Source organism: Ostrinia furnacalis, unplaced genomic scaffold, assembly GCF_004193835.3.
Source record: "Ostrinia furnacalis isolate ACB-3 unplaced genomic scaffold, ASM419383v2 OfSCF1653, whole genome shotgun sequence".
Classification (NCBI taxonomy): Eukaryota; Metazoa; Arthropoda; class Insecta; order Lepidoptera; family Crambidae; genus Ostrinia; species Ostrinia furnacalis.
Window position 1 is genome coordinate 379,685 of NW_021131892.1, and position 20,570 is coordinate 400,254.

General features: G+C 41.7%; 1 protein-coding gene across 3 annotated transcripts; it reads right to left on the bottom strand.

Annotated features, from left to right (window-relative positions):
- Positions 1-3,127: 3,127 nt before the first annotated feature.
- On the bottom strand, positions 3,128-19,400 carry LOC114353342 (uncharacterized). 3 transcript variants are annotated; one of them, XR_003655929.1, is made up of 13 exons: positions 19,345-19,400; positions 18,060-18,201; positions 17,498-17,603; positions 15,788-15,958; positions 13,660-13,785; positions 12,551-12,663; positions 12,222-12,317; positions 11,423-11,579; positions 10,041-10,139; positions 8,542-8,620; positions 7,982-8,093; positions 6,114-6,540; positions 4,933-5,698 (listed from the first exon to the last, which is right to left on the bottom strand). XR_003655929.1 is itself a non-coding variant. In XM_028305305.1 (12 exons), exons 1-12 carry the CDS (start codon positions 19,382-19,384, stop codon positions 5,554-5,556), a joined length of 1,734 nt encoding a protein of 577 aa, XP_028161106.1. In that variant the 5' UTR covers positions 19,385-19,400; the 3' UTR covers positions 3,128-5,553. The 3 variants fall into 3 exon arrangements, 2 of the variants coding, with proteins under 2 accessions (XP_028161106.1, XP_028161107.1); XM_028305305.1 differs by lacking the exon at positions 8,542-8,620 and having other exon boundaries at positions 3,128-5,698; XM_028305306.1 differs by lacking the exons at positions 8,542-8,620; positions 10,041-10,139 and having other exon boundaries at positions 3,128-5,698.
- Between the last annotated feature and the right edge of the window lie 1,170 nt (positions 19,401-20,570).

Consider the following 20,570-nt stretch of genomic DNA (forward strand, 5'->3'; position numbering starts at 1 on the left):
GAAAAAAATCGATTATACACAATAGTTAATGTCGGCCGTTTGGTGTAGTGGTTCAGAGCCCCGATTACGGTAACTTTTAACGTCTACAATCCAGACGCGTTTCTGATTCTGCAATACGATTGGTCAAAACAGCTGACGTACGCTGTTGAACGACCAATCGTATCGCAGAATCGAGAAGCGTGTCTGTATTGTTGACGTTAAAACTTTCCGTAATCGGGGCTCAGAACGGACTACTATGCCGAGAGGTCCCGGGTTCGACTCCCGGCCGGGCAGAAATTGAAATGATGAATTTTAATTTCTGTGACGGGTCTGGGTGTAACTATGTATAATATGTATGTATTTAATTAAAAAAAAAGTATTTAAGTAGTATATCCGTTAAGCTAGCACCCATAACACAATCATTGAGTTGCTTACTTTGGGGCTAGCTGGCGCTGTGTGAAATTGTCCAAAGATTTATTTATTACTAGCTGACCCGGCGAACTTTGTTCCGCCTTAATGGCAATAAATAAGCAGACTTTTTTTTTTATTTCGAACGGGATAAAAAGTATCCTATGTCCTTCTCCTGGCTCTAAACTACCTCCCTGACAATTTTCAGCTAAATCGGTTCAGCCGTTCTTGAGTTATAAGTGGAGTAACTAACACGACTTTCTTTTATATATATAGATTTATTTATTAGTTCAAATAAATAATTCCGTTAAATCACTATGAAACCGTGCTAGGTATATGAATGCTATGTAAAGCATGAAAACTATTTAGGGAATAGAGTCAAAATGTTAATGTTACTCTTACTACCAAAATGCAGATAATGATGTCAGCGTTTGGCAACATTAGTTACGTTTCGGTTTACGCAAAAAATGTTTCTTAGAAGTAAGAAGTAAATAAAAAAATCAAAATACATTTTATGCTATTAAAAAACATTTAATACATTATGATTTGAAATAAAAATTAACTTATTGAGTTGGCAATAAAATCATGCCGTTTATGAATAAAGTCCTTCAACATGGGTTCATGGCTCCAACAACAAAGCCTTGGGTGGTCATGGTCACACACAGGTTCGAATCCAGGGGAAAGTAATAGACAGTCCTACTTTGTGATTACATAAATGTACTATTCTATTCCTATGGCAAAATAAATGGCTTTGCTTATATGAATAAACTTATTTTAAATAACGCAAAGTCATGTTTTGTTGTAATAGGGTTTTACAACAAACATATTTGCCGCCGTACATTTATGTGAGAGTTGAGTTGAACCGCAAATGAAACACTTTAATATAGGTACAAATTTAATACATATTATAAGTATAATACATAGGCGTATTGTCCTGTAAATATGAAAAACGGTGTGCACTATCGCGGCAAATCAAGGCGATGCGTCGCGAACTTGTGAAATGCCCTGCGCAGTCTTCATACACAAACACACTTTGAAAAATTCCTAACGATCCATTCACGCTCTTCATAGTTTAATTAATTACATACATCAATTTATTTCTATTTTGAATATAAAAAAAAGGAAATTTGATAAATAATAACTATCCACTAGTTTACATTAACAGCTTTCCAACATTATTCCAAACACATTTTATACATTTTTACAATCACATTATTAAATAAATTTGATAATACTTTTAAATCATTTCTAATTCCGATTCAAGATCTACATTCATGATAAGGACACAACGAAATGTATCAGTAAACAAGCAGACTTCTGGTTCGGTAATCTCAGTAAATCGTTTTACAAACAAACCTTTCTACAACGTCGTAAGCAGAATGGTGTGAATACCTCATTAAGGTGATCGCACACCTGTCCTATTGCAAGAAGCGTACACGCATCGCAGTGATAGATTACTGTTACATTTTACTTAGTCTTATGGAGTGACGCGTACTAAAGGCGCCGAGTTAGAAGCACGAAATTGCCAAGGAAGATTGCTTTAGCGCGGTTGGCGTGGTCGAGTGTACGTCCACCTTTGTGCATTCGCGTTACTAGGAGTGTCGGCTGGCTGGCGCGCGGCCAGGCACGGCGGCCGCGTGACGCTCTAACTATTTATCGTAATAATAGATCCAATTAACGATGCGACAACCATTTAGCTGACGGGGTTCGTCGTTGCCGACGGCGACGTCAATTTTCTACCAACACTCATTAACGCCGATTTAATAATATAAGTTTGATTTAATAATAAGAATACAAATAAATAATAAATACATTCGTGAAAGGAATGACTGCACTGGAATGCTTCTAGCTTCATCCAATTTCGCAGTAGGATGTCGTGCCAATTTTACGATGAGATCATATCATACAGTAAATCATTATAAAAAAATAATATAATTATAAAAATACAAGAAATATAGCAGCGTAAAAATACACATAATTAACTAAAATAATAACATTTGGTAACAAAATAAAATTGCGATTGGATATCAATATAGCACACATATCACTAGATTTATTTCACAGATTTCGAAAGTGAATGATTAATTGATAATGTTTGCGATTGCATTTATTGCTATAATTGGTTTATTCACCCCTCATTTAACTAAATGGCAATGCCAGATTTAGTATGGAAAGTGGCGTCTTTTTTTTTCGCGCGGCCATCGACCAAACTTTGTTTTTTGATTACAAAATAGTGTAATAAACCAAACTTAATATGGCATGTATACCTCTAAACTCAGTCTGAACTGAGTTACGAGCATTAGAAGTTTGATGATTTTCATACTAGATTTGCTTTTTGTGCGCAAGTTTTGTAAGAAATTGCAACAAAATATTGCGCAATTTTTTTATTGCGCTGATTCTGCTCCAAATTGATGTCTGGAGCCTTTAATGGATGGTATTGTTTGTTTACACATACAATCTCACTATTTTGTTGCAATTTCTTACAAAACTTTGCGCGCAAAAAGCAAATCTAGTATGAAAATCATCAAACTTCTAATGCTTGTAACTCAGTTCAGACTGAGTTTAGAGGTATACATGTCATAGTAAGTTTGGTTTATTAAAGTATTTTGTAATCAAAAAACAAAGTTTGGTCGATGGCCGCGCGAAAAAAAAAAGACGCCAATTTCCGGCATTGTCTTTTATTGACAAAGTCTAACATATAAATAAATATGTATTTGATGTCGTTATTTGTGCAGCAAGAGTGCACACTCTTGCGTGACTCTTTATCAAGCCACATTGAGGAGTCGAGGATTTTGTACTGTATAACATTTTCATCTATTCACAGCATTTTAATGACAATTCTCGCATGGGGCAACATTATTCACCGTCAATGTCATGATGATGACTCATCCCATTACATAAATAAATACTGCATGATGCGACTTTGCACTAAGCAGTAATTACAAAAACTAAATTTATCATGATAATCTTGATTACTTTTACGAAAATACTAACCAACCACAAAAAATACAACGTGAAAGTATGTACAGACGACAGCACATCAAGCTGTGTGCTGTTGACTGTACTTCAAAGGACTTTGAAGTTCTTATAATTGCCACAGAGCGTTCTTCGCACGTAACAATGCATTCAGCTACGAATTGTTGCTAAAACATATTAAAGTACGTAAACATGACAATGTATTAGTCTATGGCTTGTTTACTCTAAAAGTTGTCAAGAAAAAGTATAGTTATATCTAAAAAAATAAAATAAGCACCAAAAGAAAATTACATTCGAGCGATCACTACTCACATCGGACTCGATAGGCCGTTAGGCAGAGCGTCTAAGCTTCGATTCTCGACTACTTTCAAAATATACACTCATTGACATGGCTATACACAATAAATAATAACTTAATTTTGTGATGTTAATCAATATATTAAATTCATAAATAATTTTATACAATATCTCAAAAGGGAATACATATTAACATCACCGCATACATTCTAAAAGATAGATATTTTTATAGTTACATGTTTCCATTTGGGAGACTTTATGCGGATAGTTTATTTTTATAAATAGATAATTTCCCCTATTACTTCACAGACCAGTTCAATATTCATTATTATTTTGCATATTACTATCCAAACACAAATCCAGGCAAGCAGATCCTAATTCTTATTTACAAAATTGCTCATTCCATCATAAAGGAGTGACGTCATCCTTCTTAACTTTTATTCTAAAAATCACTCGTAAATGCCTCCAGGCAACCGCGCGAGCGTTAGAGCCAAAGGACACGATGCGTTACGGCGCTATACCGCAAAGATTTCTCCGTATTGCGTCGCGCCAAAGATAAAATATTCGTATGTAAGACAACGCAGCGACACCGCTGCTCCGGCGTCGTGCCGCCGCCGAATCACATCGTGTGCTTCGGCTCTTATTGTGTATCTAACAGCACCACGTGCTACAAAACTTAGTTTTAGCTAGCTAGTCCTATTACTGCTATTTGACGAGGTAAGCGGCAATTCTATTTTGTCTGTGCGTTTCAAAGAGGCACCGGGCAACATACCGAGTGTTTGAACGAGCTGTTACAATAGAATATTCTCACTTTAGGCCGATATTCACTTGTTCTTCACAGACCTCCTGCGCAAAACGATTTCGAGGCGGTGTACGATCCCGCATACATAGAACTTTGAATATTAACCGAAGGAGTATTTTTGGATACAGTTTCATCAGTTCCTGATAGTTATTGGACATAAATGTTGCATGACCTAATCTGTGAGATGTCTATACAGGAGAAATATGAAACCAAAAGTTGTAGTGTATATGAAGGAGAAATTCCTAATAGGCTATCAGGGACTTTGTCATCAAATGGTGAAACATTCCCTAATAAAAGGAAGAAAATACAATGCAAAGATTGCTTAGATATTTAGTTATTAAAAAATAAATAACATTCTCAAAGTTAAATGAAGCATTGACATATTTATACAATGTGTAATTTAATTAACGCAAAACATGAATTAGAAATCGAGAGTGAAATCACATTGCTTTCAATTATAGATTATTTTTACAACATTCTGAGTCTTAAAGTTGATTGGCGCGAGAAGCGCAAATACAGCTATCGACATCTGTGAACGTGCGTCTGACATTTTAGCTACTGATGAATGTTATTGTAGACTAAATAAAAAAGTAAACAGATCTTGAACAAATAAGAGTCTGTGTATCAGTTTAGTTTTGCGTCATTTTAGTTACACATTGTAAAGACAAAATCAATAACATACCCAAATTCGATTTAGAGTTGAAAATTGCGGAATCTTACACTGCACAGTTACTCGTACATCCGCCGCTCTCATCGACCATAGAAGATAGAGCAGGATGGATTCAAAGACTTCTAAGTATACTACTAGACAAGTTTTCGATGAAAAATGGCGTAAAATTCACACGTACACGTACAAATATTGACAGTGTTATCGGTCATATTCAACTATTGTTAAGTTAGTCTACAACTAACCTTCGCGGTGAGCTTCTCAGTTCAACACATCCCGTCTAGTAGTACCAAAACGACAGCACATCAAGCTAAATGGCATCTAACAAAGTTGTAATAAATGTTCTGATGTGTTGTCGAATGTACGTAGAAGTGTTTGGATGCACGCATCGAACGGTTTTGCCCGGGTCAAGGGTTGCAGCGGTTCAAACCGGCGTGCCGAAGTCCGGGTCTCCGTCGCCGGCTAACAGCCGCGCCGGAAACTTGCCACGTTCGGCGTCGCCGTTCGTGACTACGCCGCCCGCCGCCGCCGCCGCCATCGCGTCAGTCACGCGCCGCGCTGAGCCTATCCTGTGGGTAAAATAAACGGAGGCTTTTGAAATAAAGTAAGAGTAATTTATTGGCCTTGGGGGCTTATTTCTAGCAGTGGATGACATTTGGCTGAAACGAACGAATTTATATGGCACAAAAAGTTAAAGGAATAAAAAGAGCGAAAATAGAGCAGGAATAATAGTTTCTGCAAAGTAAAGGTCATTTCAATTTTTTAATAACACCTTTGTGAAACATTTTATTAAAACAGCATTTTTAAATTGTAAACAACTTGAAAAAATCGAACTGCCTAAGGCGGGAATTGAACCCACGATTGAGATGCGACTCTTAACGCTAAAATTAAATAACTAAGATTTTTCAAATTTGATAAAACTGAAGTGGGAAGACTAGTGGTCACATAGTGTAACTACAATACTACGAAGGTTTGGAATCATACCTAAATCCCTTAGTTTCTCTCCGCTGTGGCTTGACGTCACCATTGGTGGTACGGGTCGGTTTGTGTTCCGCGTCCGGCGGCGCTTCGGGCGCAGGCGGCGGCGGCGTCTCAACAGATGAGCCCAACGGCGTAGGGGCTGCAGTCGCTGGGACCGCTGGCAGGGGGGCCACTGGGGCGGGGGCCACCGGGGGGGCCACGAAGGACATATGCTCGGGGGTCATATCCGAAGACGTCATGTGCGCGTGGATTCCATAGGGGTCCGAGGGGGCCAATTGCGCGGGGGCCAGATGCGCGGAAGCCTGGTGTGCGGAGGACAGACGCGCGGGGGCCATGTGTGCGGGAACCGAAGGCGCTGGGGCCAGCGCCGGCGTGGGCCCTATGATGGGAGCTGCTGGCAACGGCGCGGTGACAGGCGACCCACCAACTGCTGTGGAATCGTACGTTTTTTGTTACAACCCAGTCCGACATAATACAGATTTTCATACAAAAGCATTGAGTATAATAATTTGTGTTGGACTTCGAACCATAAAATACAGCCCTATATGGTAACTGTCAGTAAAAGAAATTTATACGATTTTGGTTCACTTCAAATCACTTCAAAAGATACTGCAACGAGGATCAGTACTGTTGTAGAAAATTCAATAAAACTAGTATCTACGTTAATCTTTAAGACACAAGAAAGATATATCTTTTTGAATTATCCAAATCGGACCATTACTTACGAAGATATTAAGTAATAAACATAGGCCGTTTTTGCCGCTAAAAGTCAACGTACGCAGGGCCGCGTGACGTCATTATATCCGAATCGAGCGCAGCCGGCGTACTATTGGGATGGAAAATATTTTTTTCCAGCTAAACCATCAGTTTTAGAAAAAAACTTTTAATAACATTTATTCATCAAAATAAAGTAACCTATCGACCAGTAATTTAAAAAAATAAAAATTGTGAAAATTAAGTATCGCTATGTCCAAAAACCACATTTTCATAGGATTCGATGCAATGCGGAGACGCGGTTGGGGTGAGTGTAACTTAATGATTGTTTGTATTGAACATAATAATACATAATATGATGCTAATACCCAGTTTCTGGCCCACCGCGGAGACCCCAATCGCGTCTCTGCGTTCCATTGAATCGTATGAGCGTATGGATTTTTTGCGTTATTTTTCACAATTTCTATTTTTAAAATTACCTATCGATAGCTTACTTTATTCTGATGAATATATGTCATTACAAGTTTTTCTCTCGAACTGATAGTTTGGCTAGAAAAAAATATTTTCTATCCACGCAGTACGCCGGCAGCGTTCGGATCGGATACAGTGACGTCAACGGTCCCGCACCGGGCGGTCAGTGAACTTTTTTAGTAATTTGGCCATAACTTCGTCAATTTTTGTCGTAGAACAAAAATTTTTGGACTGTGTATTAAGGATTTCTTAGCCCTATAAATCTGCATTCACAGCTAAAAATCGAAATGATCCTCACTGAAGGTTAACGCACGTACCGCATTAGTATGAGAGGTGGATAATAATCATCTATATTTATTTCAAAATGTTACATGATATCAGTAAAGTTAGGCACTGGTTCCCACACTAGGATTCCCCATGTTGTGGGATCCATCATCATCATCATCAGATCATTTAATCTCCACTGCAGGAGAACGACCCTCTGTAATTTACCAGAGGCCTGGCCAAGCGGGGATCTTTCAACTTTCAACTGAATAAAATAAAAGAGGATAGACTAACGCCCGTATTCAGTTTCAGCTTGCTTGCTTAGTTCTGTGATTGGTTCGTGTGACACCCTGTGCGTCCACGCGCACTGTGAGACCTCATAATAATGTTTGTGAATACGGGCGTTAAGCTTCAAGCCTTACCCTTGTCCACGATGGCTATATCGCGCGGCCGCTCGCGAGGAAGCTCGAGAGGTTCGTCCGACGACGCGGCGTCCGGTTCCACCGCTCGATACGCTCCCTTGGTGCGCCAGTCCTAGCGTAGCCAACAAATACCAACCGTCAAACCTATAGCCAACTCACTTTAGGGCTATTTTTCAATCGCCAGGCAACTTCTAAACAAATTAACAGCTATTTCTGCGAGGGAAATGTCTAAGTAACAATTTTAGTAATTTCATTTCAGTTAATAGTTATCTAAAGATTGAAAAATCAACCCTCAGAAACATAAATTCACATCGCCACATCATGGTAAACGTTATACGAATGTGGTTCGTTCACAGCGCGCACAAGCGTACATTTACGAGAGCAATCTATTCCTCATTTGATTCGATCTGTTTCACACCAAATAGATATGAAATGAATAATGAATCTGAATATTAGTGAGTGAAGGGGGTAAAAAAAAACAATCAAATGAATGAGAATTAATGCATTATATGGAAAAGGATACGACTGAACAGGAATTAAATAATTCGACATTTACTGACCGGATTGTGTAGAAGAGTTGTCGTCAAGTCCAGATGACCGACGATAAGGATATGCAAATGATGATTTCACGTGTCCTGGCTGGCAGTGAAAATAATTACAATCATCGCTCCGTGAAATATTTAAATTAACTTTAGATCGGTACAACGTAAATGTCTTCTATTGTAAACTATTTTTATAGATGGTTTACTATTTTAATTTTACCATGTGCTTAGATTGTGATTGTGTAGCACCCAGCAGCGACCATTTTCTTAATAAAAGTCGATACTTTACAAATTTCGTAGGCGTTTTTAAGCGTACCCAACTGCGCATATCTATACGCATTGCATACACGCCCTCGTTAACAACGAACCACGTTTACGCCACTAGTATCGTTTCACGTACATAGTAGTAACGATCTACATGTATGCAAAGCGTACCTACACGCCCCTAAGTAGCAACGTGCCACGTATTAGTATCACGTATACATCCCTAGCAGTAGTAACGTTCCAAAGATAATTATAACTAAAACATCTTACCACAAATAGGCACCTCGTACACGCCCCTAGCAGTAACGTTGCCCATATATCCACCGCATACACCCCCATAGTATGCGGTGGTTATAATAGGCACGCACCACGTCTATGCTCCTAATATCTCTAATACTAACGTTCCTCATAATAACACCCTCACAGTAGTGACGCACCACGTTTACATGTACCATCAGCAAAGTTGACATATGGCCACCTGGTTTATATTTCTGGTCATTTCGTGGAAATGAGAAGTAGTCATCATACGTCGACTTTGTTGATGGTATAGGCCTAGTTCAAAATTCAGTTAGTGCCTGAGGTATGGGAACGGGACGGGAGGAGGGTGTTGTTGCCGTAAAACTTCAGGGAGACTTCAAATGTACTTTAGATCTGTATGCTCTGTTACGTCATAAGGGTGCGTCCATTAATTACGTGAGACAATTTTGGCAATTTTTCAACCCCCTCGCCCCCCTTGGTGAGATTTGGTGAGATTTTTCTAGACACCCTCCACCTCCCCACAATCTCACGTGAGATTTCTTTAAAAAAATCTTTTTCTTCTAATTTATTTCATGTTAAGACGCTTCAGAATAAAAAAATGAATTATTTTTCATTATCATCTTAAAATACATATTATATTTATTTTTTTAATTTAAAATCACCCAGTTCTCTCGAAATTTGACCTTTTTTGTTGCTGTAAAAAATTACGTGATATTTGTCGAGACCCCCTCTCCCCTACGTGAGATTTAGTGAGGTTTTTATTGAACCCCTCCCCCCCTAAACGTCTCACGTAATTAATGGACGCCCCCTAATGTACTAATGACAACCCTCCCGTGCCTCTCCCATATCCCAGATAGTCCAGGTACTGATAGTGAAGCGCTTAACCTATGAAATCACGAGCACAAAAATGTATGCATGAACTACTTAACCTATTCCGCTGTAACAAGGTTCAAATTCGAAGAACAGTCCAGATCCCTAGCAGGAGCGTGACGTACCTGCGGCTTGCGCTTCTTCTTGCCGCGCTTGTGGACGGGCGTGGAGTGCGGCGAGTCGGACGAGCCCACGGCCGCGTAGCCGCCGCGCGACAGCCCCGGCTGGCGTAATGACAACGCTACGTGAGTGACGCTACACTAGTATACAGCTACTTATAAGTTATAGGTCGCGCAACGAAAGTTGAGGCGAATACATAATCCCACTGATGTATTTGAATACAGAACATAAAGTACGGAAGCGATACCAAATGTAAACAAACCCAATTTCATTGTGATTCGGAATAGTAGGGGTGGGTTGCACCACCTATCTTTAACGGTAACTATGACGATAACCGGTGCTTTTTGTGTGGAATTTGACAGATTTTTGACGTTTGTCAAAGTTAAAGTAAGATGGTGCAACCCAACCTAAGGGTTTGACTTTCACATATTTTGGCGGGAGAACGAGACATTACGACAAATACACAAGATGGGAAGAAACAGAATAGATTGTCAATTCGAAAGTCGAATCGACCTTTTGTATCGCTTCTCGTTGGCCGTACTTTACAAATAAATCGAATACGTCAGCGTTTTATTCGTTTGTGTTGATCGCCTCAACTCTTGCTGTGCGACATATACTATAGTGATTGGATATTGAAGAGGGCAATTGTGTCTTGATCATTGCAAACAAGCAAAATTTATTGGCAAATTGGCAGCAACATTGGATCAATACGGCACTCAGATTCAGTGTTATATTGCCTATGAATGCAGATATCTATCACGAGGATACGAGATTACATTAAGCCAATCAATAAATTGCCAAAATTTTGCTCGTTCATAGCACGATTTCCAATCACATGTACATACTAAAGTTGACCTGGCAGGGATGGAAACTAAATGAATGAATCTATCAAATCATGTTCTACTTTGTACGTTTATACGAGTATATTGTTGTTGTTGTTACCTACTGTAGGTATCCAACTTTCAAGATTCAAGACTACTACGGATAGACGATTCACAATGTGCCAAAACGGGAGTTGGATCCACTGCTTGTTGTACTTATTCAATAAATGTTTTGATTTCTTTGACATTGTATATGAAGTACTTACAATCAATTGTCAGTGACGTTTTCACAGACAAGAACAAAAGACAATACAATGCAAAATGCACGACAACCATAGACTAGGATAATCTTAGGGTTGCTACACACATAGCGGGCCGGCATTTTCGGTTCAGCACAAAGCCGGCCCGAAGAAATTACTTTACTCGTTCGGCATACATTGGCTAATACGTAAGTATGCGGCAAAGTCGAGCGCCAATTTTTCTCGAGCATTCATTCACATATACACGATTTTATTGCGTTTTGTGTGTAGCAGCCCTTATTTTATCACTATAATGCTGGTTCTCACCTCAAGGCTGACCTCAAGCCGGGCCTCGATCTTGATGTTGTCGTCATCCATGTCGAGTATGGCCAGGTTGTTGTTGATGTGGTTGTAGTCGGGGTAGCGCCGCGCGGGAGACCGGCCTTCCGAGCTGGGTGATGCTGAGCGCGCGTCCGATGTGCGTCTGCGCATACGTGGAAAAATAGCGCTTATTACAAATGGCTTAAGGTTGCGTTTATATGATGCGACAGGCCCTCCAACTTGCCAAACGCTGGCGCGCGTTCAACGCACATTTTTGAAAATAAAGCTTAATACAACTGTTTGAGGTTGCTGTTTATATGATACGAGAGAATGGTAAGGTTGTGGTTGATATGTAGTGGACTAGCGTCGCGCCGGCGAGTGGTCCTCCGAGCTGGGTGATGTCAAGCCCGCAACCGCATCCAAAAATCGCATTTATTATAACTGCGTAAGGTTGCGTTTAGATGACACGAGATCACAGGCACTGGTCAATCGATCGACTTGTATAGCAAAATGCCCTATTACGCGCAAGTGTTTTCTTATGTATCACAATCGCTATGATTAAAGCCTGGTCCGTGAGCACGTAGAATTTTGTCCAATGACCCCAAGCTACCCATCCTTATCGCTCGCGCGTAATTATGTTGCTGTCGCGCTCGCACACTCACTGCGAGCGCGCGTCGCTTAGTCGCGACAGCAATATAATTACGCGCGAGCGATAAGGATGGGTAGCTTGGGGTCATTGGACAAAATTCTACGTGCTCACGGACCAGGCTTTAGTTGAAATGAAATGATGGTTAAGATGACTGACCGATTGTAGTCAGGCGTCCTTGGCGCGGTGGGCGTGGCGCCGGAGCCGTCGGGCTCCACCCCAAACACTTCGCCATCTTCTGGGTACAGTGGAAATCTGGAAACAAACAACGAGACATTTGCAAATTTGACTGTTATTGATTCCTTAATAAAGGAGCATTTTCCACATACAGTATTGTTACATGCGATTGTGAATCTACTAGCTAGAGTTATAGACTTTTTCCTACCGATCATAGCGGTAGATAAACCAGATCAGAAGAAGAATAAAATGATCTGTTTTAATCGTCAATTAGCAATTATAGCAAGAATTTTTTCAACAAAGAAACAAACCTGTAATTGTCTTCAGAGAGCCGGTCGTCGTCGTCGGTGGCTATAAACTGGACGCACAGCGCGCAGTCACCCTTCACGCTCTGCAGCGCTTGCACCGCTTCTTTGTGGCACGCCTGAAGAACATCCAAAATAACGCTTTATTTTAGCTTTTACTACGCAATGCAAGCAGGCCAATGTGAATTTAAATCAAACGTCTTCACTAGTGACTGCGAAAAAAATTACATTAAATGTATGATGGATTGTACAGCGCCCCTAGCAGAAACTTTGAAGAACTAAAATCTTCATATAGCACTCCCTCAGGGCCGTTATAACCTACCTAGCCTAGTGACTAGGCCCAGGACTCTCAGCAATGAGGCTCCCTTATCCTACTAGGGATTCCCGCTGAGAAAAAAAGCCTGATAGCGGGTATTTCAATAAACAACAAGGCTGCGTTCCCACCAGAGATGTGCGAGGATGCGTAGCGAAGGATGTTGGTAAAGAACAAACAATCGCTTCTATCTCTAAAAGATCTAAACATACAAATCGCAGGAGCGACTGTTTTATACGAAGTAAAGAAATAGGGACTGGAAGACGTAGCGTGGGCCGGCCTCCTATTTGTTAGGTGGACTGACGATCCGGTAACGGTCGCGGGAGGAACCTGGATATAGGCAGGGCCAGACCGTTCATTGTGGAAAACCTTGGGGGAGGCCTTTGTCCAGCAGTGGACGTCATTTAGCTGAAACGAACGAAAGAAATAGGGACCTTACCTTTTTTTTTTAAGCATAACAAGGCAGGTATTTGACCACAATCGCACCTGATGTTAAGTGGGATGCAGTCTAGGATGGTACATATCTGCCCTGTAAGTGCTTATTCACTCTCGCCTTGAAGAGGCCCGGATTATAGTTTTGGGGAAAGACAGCAGCAGGCAACGAATTCCAGTCCCTAGCTGTTCGCATTATAAAAGAGTCATCGAAACGCTTAGTGCGAGCTGGTGGAATGTCAACAATATAGGGATGGTACGCTAACCTGCGTCTGGTTCCCCGATGATGGAAGGGGGCTGGTGGAATTAATTCGTCTAATTCTTTCGCACATTCTCCGAAGTGTAGCCTGTAGAAAACCGAGTACTGTACCTGTGTGAGATCAACGTCATTGATGGCTAGGATGGCATCTCCCACGTACAATTCCCCAGTGAGCGCAGCGGGCCCTCCCGCTTCCAGCTCTGAGATTAGAATCGGCACGCCGTGCTCGCGTCCGCCCTGAAATATAAGCAATGGATGCAGGAATGAATACATAATCGCTGCATTTGTCATTCAGTGGCATTCTTTATAAGGCGCTCGTTTACAACTTAACACATTGCTGGTGAAATTATTAGGGATGTACGGTAAGTAGTAGTGAGCGAAACAAAGAAACAGCATCTTCAGATCTGCCTATGGTATCACGCTCTGTTCTTTTGAAAGTTATAATTGGGGGCGTACAAAAATACCCTGAAAAGTACCTACATAAACAGGATGAAGCACGTTTCCATTTTTGACCTGACTATCACTCTTCATTAGGTGAGATTCAGGCCAAGAGTTTCTACTGGGTAAAAAAGTAAAGAGTTTCAATATTTTTACACGCCGGTTTCTTGGGCCGGCCGTTAGGGAGAAGCCACACCGCACCGCAAACATTTTGCCGCATCACTGTACATATGCGGCGCCGCAACGACACCGTCTCGGTCAATCGAAGTGCGGGGCGTACCTGCAATGCGGCGCCGGAACGCACCATCTAGCACAGTGGTTCCCAAACTTATTTAGTCTACTGCCCACTTTGAGAATAAATTATTTTTTAGCGCCCCCCATTTTTGTAGTCAAGAGTCGAGCTCAGTCGATGTCTAAGAGTCCTCCTAGTAGATGACGCCTCCCAAGCCTCTACACAACGTCCCGATTTTTTTTCTGGGTCTCTTACCGCCCCCTTTTAAGCCTGCAGCGCCCACAAGGGGGCGTTATCGCCCACTTTGGGAAAGACTGGTCTAGCATATCATTGATTTTTATATGCAGGACCCTTACATAAGAACTCTGTACCTACATACGTTAAAGCACACAGCGGGCAGCGGGTACTGCAATATGCAAGCTCCAGCTCAGCTCTGCACTCACCGTGACAGAGATGCCGAGCCCGAGGTGCGGCGAGCGGCGCACGCGCACGGTGCGCGGACGCGGCCGGTGCGGGCGGCACACGCGGCTAGTGTCTTGTGGCGCTGCAGCAGTATAAGCTCTCGGCTACCCACCGTGACGCTGTGCGAGTCTGCACTATGCCCATGCGGCGAGGAAGTCGAAGAGAGCCGCGATCACGCACTTTGGGAATGTAACCTCTATGACGAAGCTCGACAGAAGATGCTGGATGCGATACGGAGAGCCGAGCAAGTACCTGTTTATCACCAGGACCTCACGAGTAGTCGCAGTAACTTGATCGCGCTGCGCGAGTGAGCTGGCACACAATCGGGCGAAGTTATGAGAAGAAGTGATGACATTTATCAACGATAGCAGCCCGACGCGAAGTACCGTATTTGTGGTGTCAAGCCCCAGAAGGGGGTGAATTGACTGAGAAGGGATATGGATCAGAGAAATTTGTAGGGAGTCAAGCAAAGCGCCCGAGGAAAAGAGCCCAGAGCAAGTACCCGCGCGCTCTCCCGAGATTCGGTTCGTACGCCGTGAGGCAGATAGAACCATGGGTGGTGGTGAACTGGTGAGTAATACCACAGAATAATAATAAGTACTACGTACAGAAGTTTTACTTCGCGAAGGTATTTAAAAAAATGTATGCTCAATGTCATTAACAATATGGTGTAATTTAGCCTGTCTCAAGAGTCAAGCACCATTTTGTTGACAAACGTCAGAGATCGGCACTGCGCCGAAGCTATAGGACTGACTTCGGTAAAATGATGTGACGTGAGGTGCCAAACTGCGGAAAATGGCGGAGGAAATACATGATTTAGCATGAATTATCGTGAATAATATTAACTACTTATTTACCTCTCAGTGTCTTGAGGCAACTTAAAATGTACATTCTGCGTTTTTATTATTATTTAGGCAGTTAAATACTGCACAGTATTTAGTACACCATTTTCTTTATTTTCTTCCATCATACACAAGAATACGCGTGCGTGAGTCAATGTTCGCTCGTATGTGAGGCCTTGTCGAATAGTATCCTGTAGGTGGGCCATCGTGCGTGTTTTGTTTTCGATGTAAACTCGCGGAGATGAACAGGCCTGGTAATACCCACCGTGACAGAGATGCCGAGCCCGAGGTGCGGCGAGCGGCGCACGCGCACGGTGCGCGGACGCGGCCGGTGCGGGCGGGGCGCGGGCGGCGCGGGCGCGGCTGGTCGGGGCGCGACGCCGCGGCACACGCGGACTAGTGTCTTGTGGCGCTGCAGCAGGATCTCTGCTTCCACCTGCGAATATTTATCGTTATGACATAGCCCGACGGATTACCAGAGTAAATACAAATGAGTAGGGCATCTTCATAGAAACGCACCGGGCGCGGTTTGTATGTGAGCGCGCCAATACGTATGCGCACGCACACACTGACAAAATTTAGCGTGGATTAGCGGGATGTTGCGCCGAATTTTGTCAGTGTGTGCGTGCGCGCCGCATACATATTGGCGCGCGCTCACATACAAACCGCGCTCGGTGCGTTTCTATGAAGATGACCTACTCATTTGTATTTACTCTGGGATTACCAAGCTGAAGTGGCGATGGGCAGGGCACATAGTACGCAGAACTGACGGCCGATGGGCAGCTAGGTTCTGGAGTGGAGGCCGCGTACCGGAAAACGGAGCGTGGGACGTCCACCCACAAGGTGGACCGACGACATCATAAAGGTAGCAGGAAAGCGCTGGACGCAGGCCGCTACCAACCGGGTAACATGGAAAGCATTGGGGGAGGCCTATGTTCAGCATTGGACGTCTTATGGCTGAGATGATGATAATGATGATGATGAAAATTGGCGACACGACAGTAAATTTTCTGTTTCTCAATGTTTCTTTCTTCTATTACTGACAGACAGCTATTTCCTCTCCCCGGGACTACGTGGAGTCCAAACTGTAGACTACTACTGGAATTGATATGTAGGAAATAGCGATGGGATTAGTCCCGTTCTTTATCACAGACTTTGTATAAAGCAAGTGTGTTTTAGTGCCTCATGCCACGTTTTCTTCAGATTAGTTTCACGCAATCGAAAATGCGCTGTGTACGCGATCGTTACAGTTTCAATTCAAAACAAAGCACAAGGTTTTTTTTTTAAGTTTGGAGCAGCACAATTAACGCACACTTGTAAAACGGGCCTAAAATCATGGTGTAAATGGGTCTCTAAAATTAACTTTAACTAGGTCGTATACTTTAAAATTTTATTAGCATTTTTCTTGTACTATCCATCATCGTGTTTCTACTGTCTGCTATTTAAAATTTAATAATAAAATTGATGAATGACTAAGCCTTGATAAACGACAGATTGTTCAACGACAAGGTAGCTGACCGTAAAGTGCTGTAACTAAGCAGAGCTTTCACTTTCCGACATAACGTTATTGTATGTTTTGTTTAAACTTTAAAGGCATGTAATTTATCACGCATTACCATATCCAAAGTAAAATCCTGACCTAGCAATTTTCGCAGGCCGCCACAACATGAAAGAGTATAAATTAGGACCATTACACGCTGCGGCTGTCAATCAATCAATATCCAACACTTATGAGATAATGTTTGCATAAGAGCTCTATTATTAGCACTTGCCAAGTCAAATATAACGCGTATGCAGTAAAACTTCTACCATAATAATAAGTTGGATATTTCAAAAGCAAACTAAATGTTGTCCCTTGCAGTTATTTGTATACACTGTGCATCTTTTAAAGTAATAATAGGTGCTATTTTCTAACAGCATGACAGTCCGATGATGCTGTCAAATGAACATAATTTTAATTTCAAAATAATAATACCTGTGCCCATAGAGAATCTCTAATATCAGACCGCATATCCCTCCCGAGGAGTTGGAGCTGTTGTATCCTGCCTGCCAGTTCCTTATCCAGGTATTTTGTTGCTAATCTGCAAAATTAATATGTGCACTGTTAAAATCTTTGAATCTTCAAACCTAAGACTTGAACAGGAGCTGTTGAAATTAATTTAGAGCATAATACACAGTAGTGGTAATATTGAAAAGCAAATGCCTTGAAGACGCAATGCGAGCTGGAACGCTTAGAGCTTTGTAGCAGAAGTAAGAGTCCTCCCACACTACCGTTTTTAAGCGTCAGCAAGTTAATTTCCTCTCATCACATTTTTTTCTGAATGAGCTATACTGGAAGCAGAAATCGGTTTCTCCAGCTTCTCCGGGCAACAGTGTAACTATACTAATACCCCTGGGACTTCTCAACATTCACTAATTGGGTTTCATTGGAGGCCAAGCTGTAGATCCAGGCTATACAGGAGTTGCAATGGTGGGAAAGATTCAAGGGCTCTCATGCTTAAAATTCAGGTAGGAACCAGTTTAGTTATAGCACTTACCTAGCTCCAAAGAGTTCAGAGTGCAAAGCGAGCACGGTCTCGCGCAGCGCGGCGTTCTCTCGCGCGAGCTGAGCGGCCTCGGAGCGCGCGCGCGCCGCCTCCGGCACGTTGCCGGCGCCGTCGCCGCCGTCCTGGCAGCCGCCTGCGCGACCAACAACGGGGGGTAGCAGAAATACTTTTCTATAGCAGTAGGCTTAAGATGCGCGCCGCGATAAACGGTTTTCACGCTATTTTATCGATTTTCCTCATACATTTTGACGTCGATAAAAGTTATCACGGCGCGAATCTTAGGCCTACTGTAGACCCTGATTATACAGGAGTTGCAGCGGTGGTAACTCCAGGTGGTAATAGCTAGTCCCGTAGCGGAAATCTACATACATATTCTAATTGTTCTAGGATGGATGTTCTAGGATGATCTTAAAGGCCACCTTCTATCAACGGGAGCGCGTGGTAAGTAACTTGCTTCTGAATGTATTGTAACTTCCTACTTTTTTATATTTTTTAAACCGGCAGACAGTGGTGACTGAGTTTGTTGCGGCGCTTCTTCTCAGCACTTGCCAAATGTTTGTCTCGAAGCGCTGGTAGGGCAAAAAAAGAATGAGACATGTATAGGCTCCTTAAGAGCATTTGACGATTTGCAAGAACTAATTTAATTAGTCTAAACAAATAAAGAAAATTTTGATTTTGACTTTGATGCGCGCCACATTACAATCTTAAACGATTTTAGACGACAAATATATGGGCGTATGGTTCTTGTTCTCGTTTCAGCTAAATGACGTTCACTGCTGGATCCTGGTACTTTCCGCGACCTTCACCACATCATCGGTCCAGCTAGTGGGGGGCTTGCCCCACTAAGTACATCTTCGGGCTCGTGGTCGTCACTCAAGAACTTTTCTGCCGCAGAGGCTTTTATTAGCTTTACGAGCTATGAGTCCTATCCACTGCCACACGATTTTAACAATTCTGCGGTGTAGTGAATAACATCATTGTATCTAAGCTAAGTAATGCAATAAATCGGTTCTAGAAACCGTACCGTCAGACTTTGCTATGAAAACAGATTATTTTTAGGAAAAATCCCAGGATATTATTTTCACTACTATTTATCATTAATTTATGTAAAGTAAACGTTAATTTATTATTGATGACAAAATTACATTAGCACTTAGACAGCCTTCCAAGCAATTAACATGCACGATGATTTGGTTCCGTGAAGATTTATTGGATGCGATAAAAGTGACAAACGGTGATAAATCATTAGTGGTCAAGCGCGAGGAGCAATGCTCACCTGCGGAGGCTGCCCGCGCGTGAACCAGTTCGGCCCGCATGTCCACCAGCTCCGCCTGGAATGTCAATCAATAAATATTTATTGCAGGGAATTTCATATTTTGTCACGATAAAAAAAGGTTGAGTTGTCAGTGAATTCATTAATTATTTTTAAGGCGCGTTTCCTTTCGATTCTGGTAATTCCAATAAGAACTCAAGAATAATAATGAAAAAAAAATACCATAAGAATAATTAATCCCATCAAAAACAATACTTGTCAAAAAAACCAAGTCTCGCAACTCAGTTGTTCTACGGTAAAAAGTTGTGAGATCCATGTAATACCAAGTCCAGCAGGGCTAAGATGCGCGCCGTGATAAACTGCTATCGCGGCGTTATATCGATTTTGACGTCACTATATCGTTTTATCTACCGGCGCTAACATGGCACCCCGAAAATTATCATGTCATCTGTCAAAATGTGATAGTGATAGATTTGTTTTTTTTTGTGATAAACCTGGCAAGCCCTAACATGAAGCGCTAACTATATCATATTTTGACATCACGATAGGATAGGATGTGGTGTTTTTATCGTCCTCGATCCTTGCCCACGATAGCAAGACGATAGGAGATTAACTTTTTTGCAAGCTACTTTAACTCTATTTATTTATCATTTATAATGGTAAATGACATTTTACGACTAATTTGAGGCTAGTAAAATTCAAAGAAAGGAATCTAGCACCTTTGTGATACTTTTACTTCTAGGTGGAGATTGAGTTCTAGTTCAAGAGTTTATCAGTGTGAGGCGAATCTTGCGACAGTTTATAATCGCTAGCTGCAAAATCTTAGTGCTCCCACAGTCCCACCCACATATTAATTATTACATTACCTACCTTGTAAAATAACCATTACTTACCTACTTAGGTAGGCAGTCAACAGTACATCAGACAATACATATTAAGTTGCAAATGTCGTGAGATACCCCACAGTGTTTAGCTTGATTTAAGTACCTACTGTCATCTGTACATAATCTTGTAAAATTATTGAAAATGGGGCGGAATGTGGTGACCGAGCTTCTTGTGTCTACATCAAACAGTGGCAAGGTCATTGTCAGAAATTAGCATTGGGTGGGATGTGTAATCAAACTTGCTATAATAACAATGAGAATAAATAAATTTTACAAATTTTATAACTTGATGGTGATACCATACATACATTCCACATTACTATCAATCTAATTCCTCCATGTGGT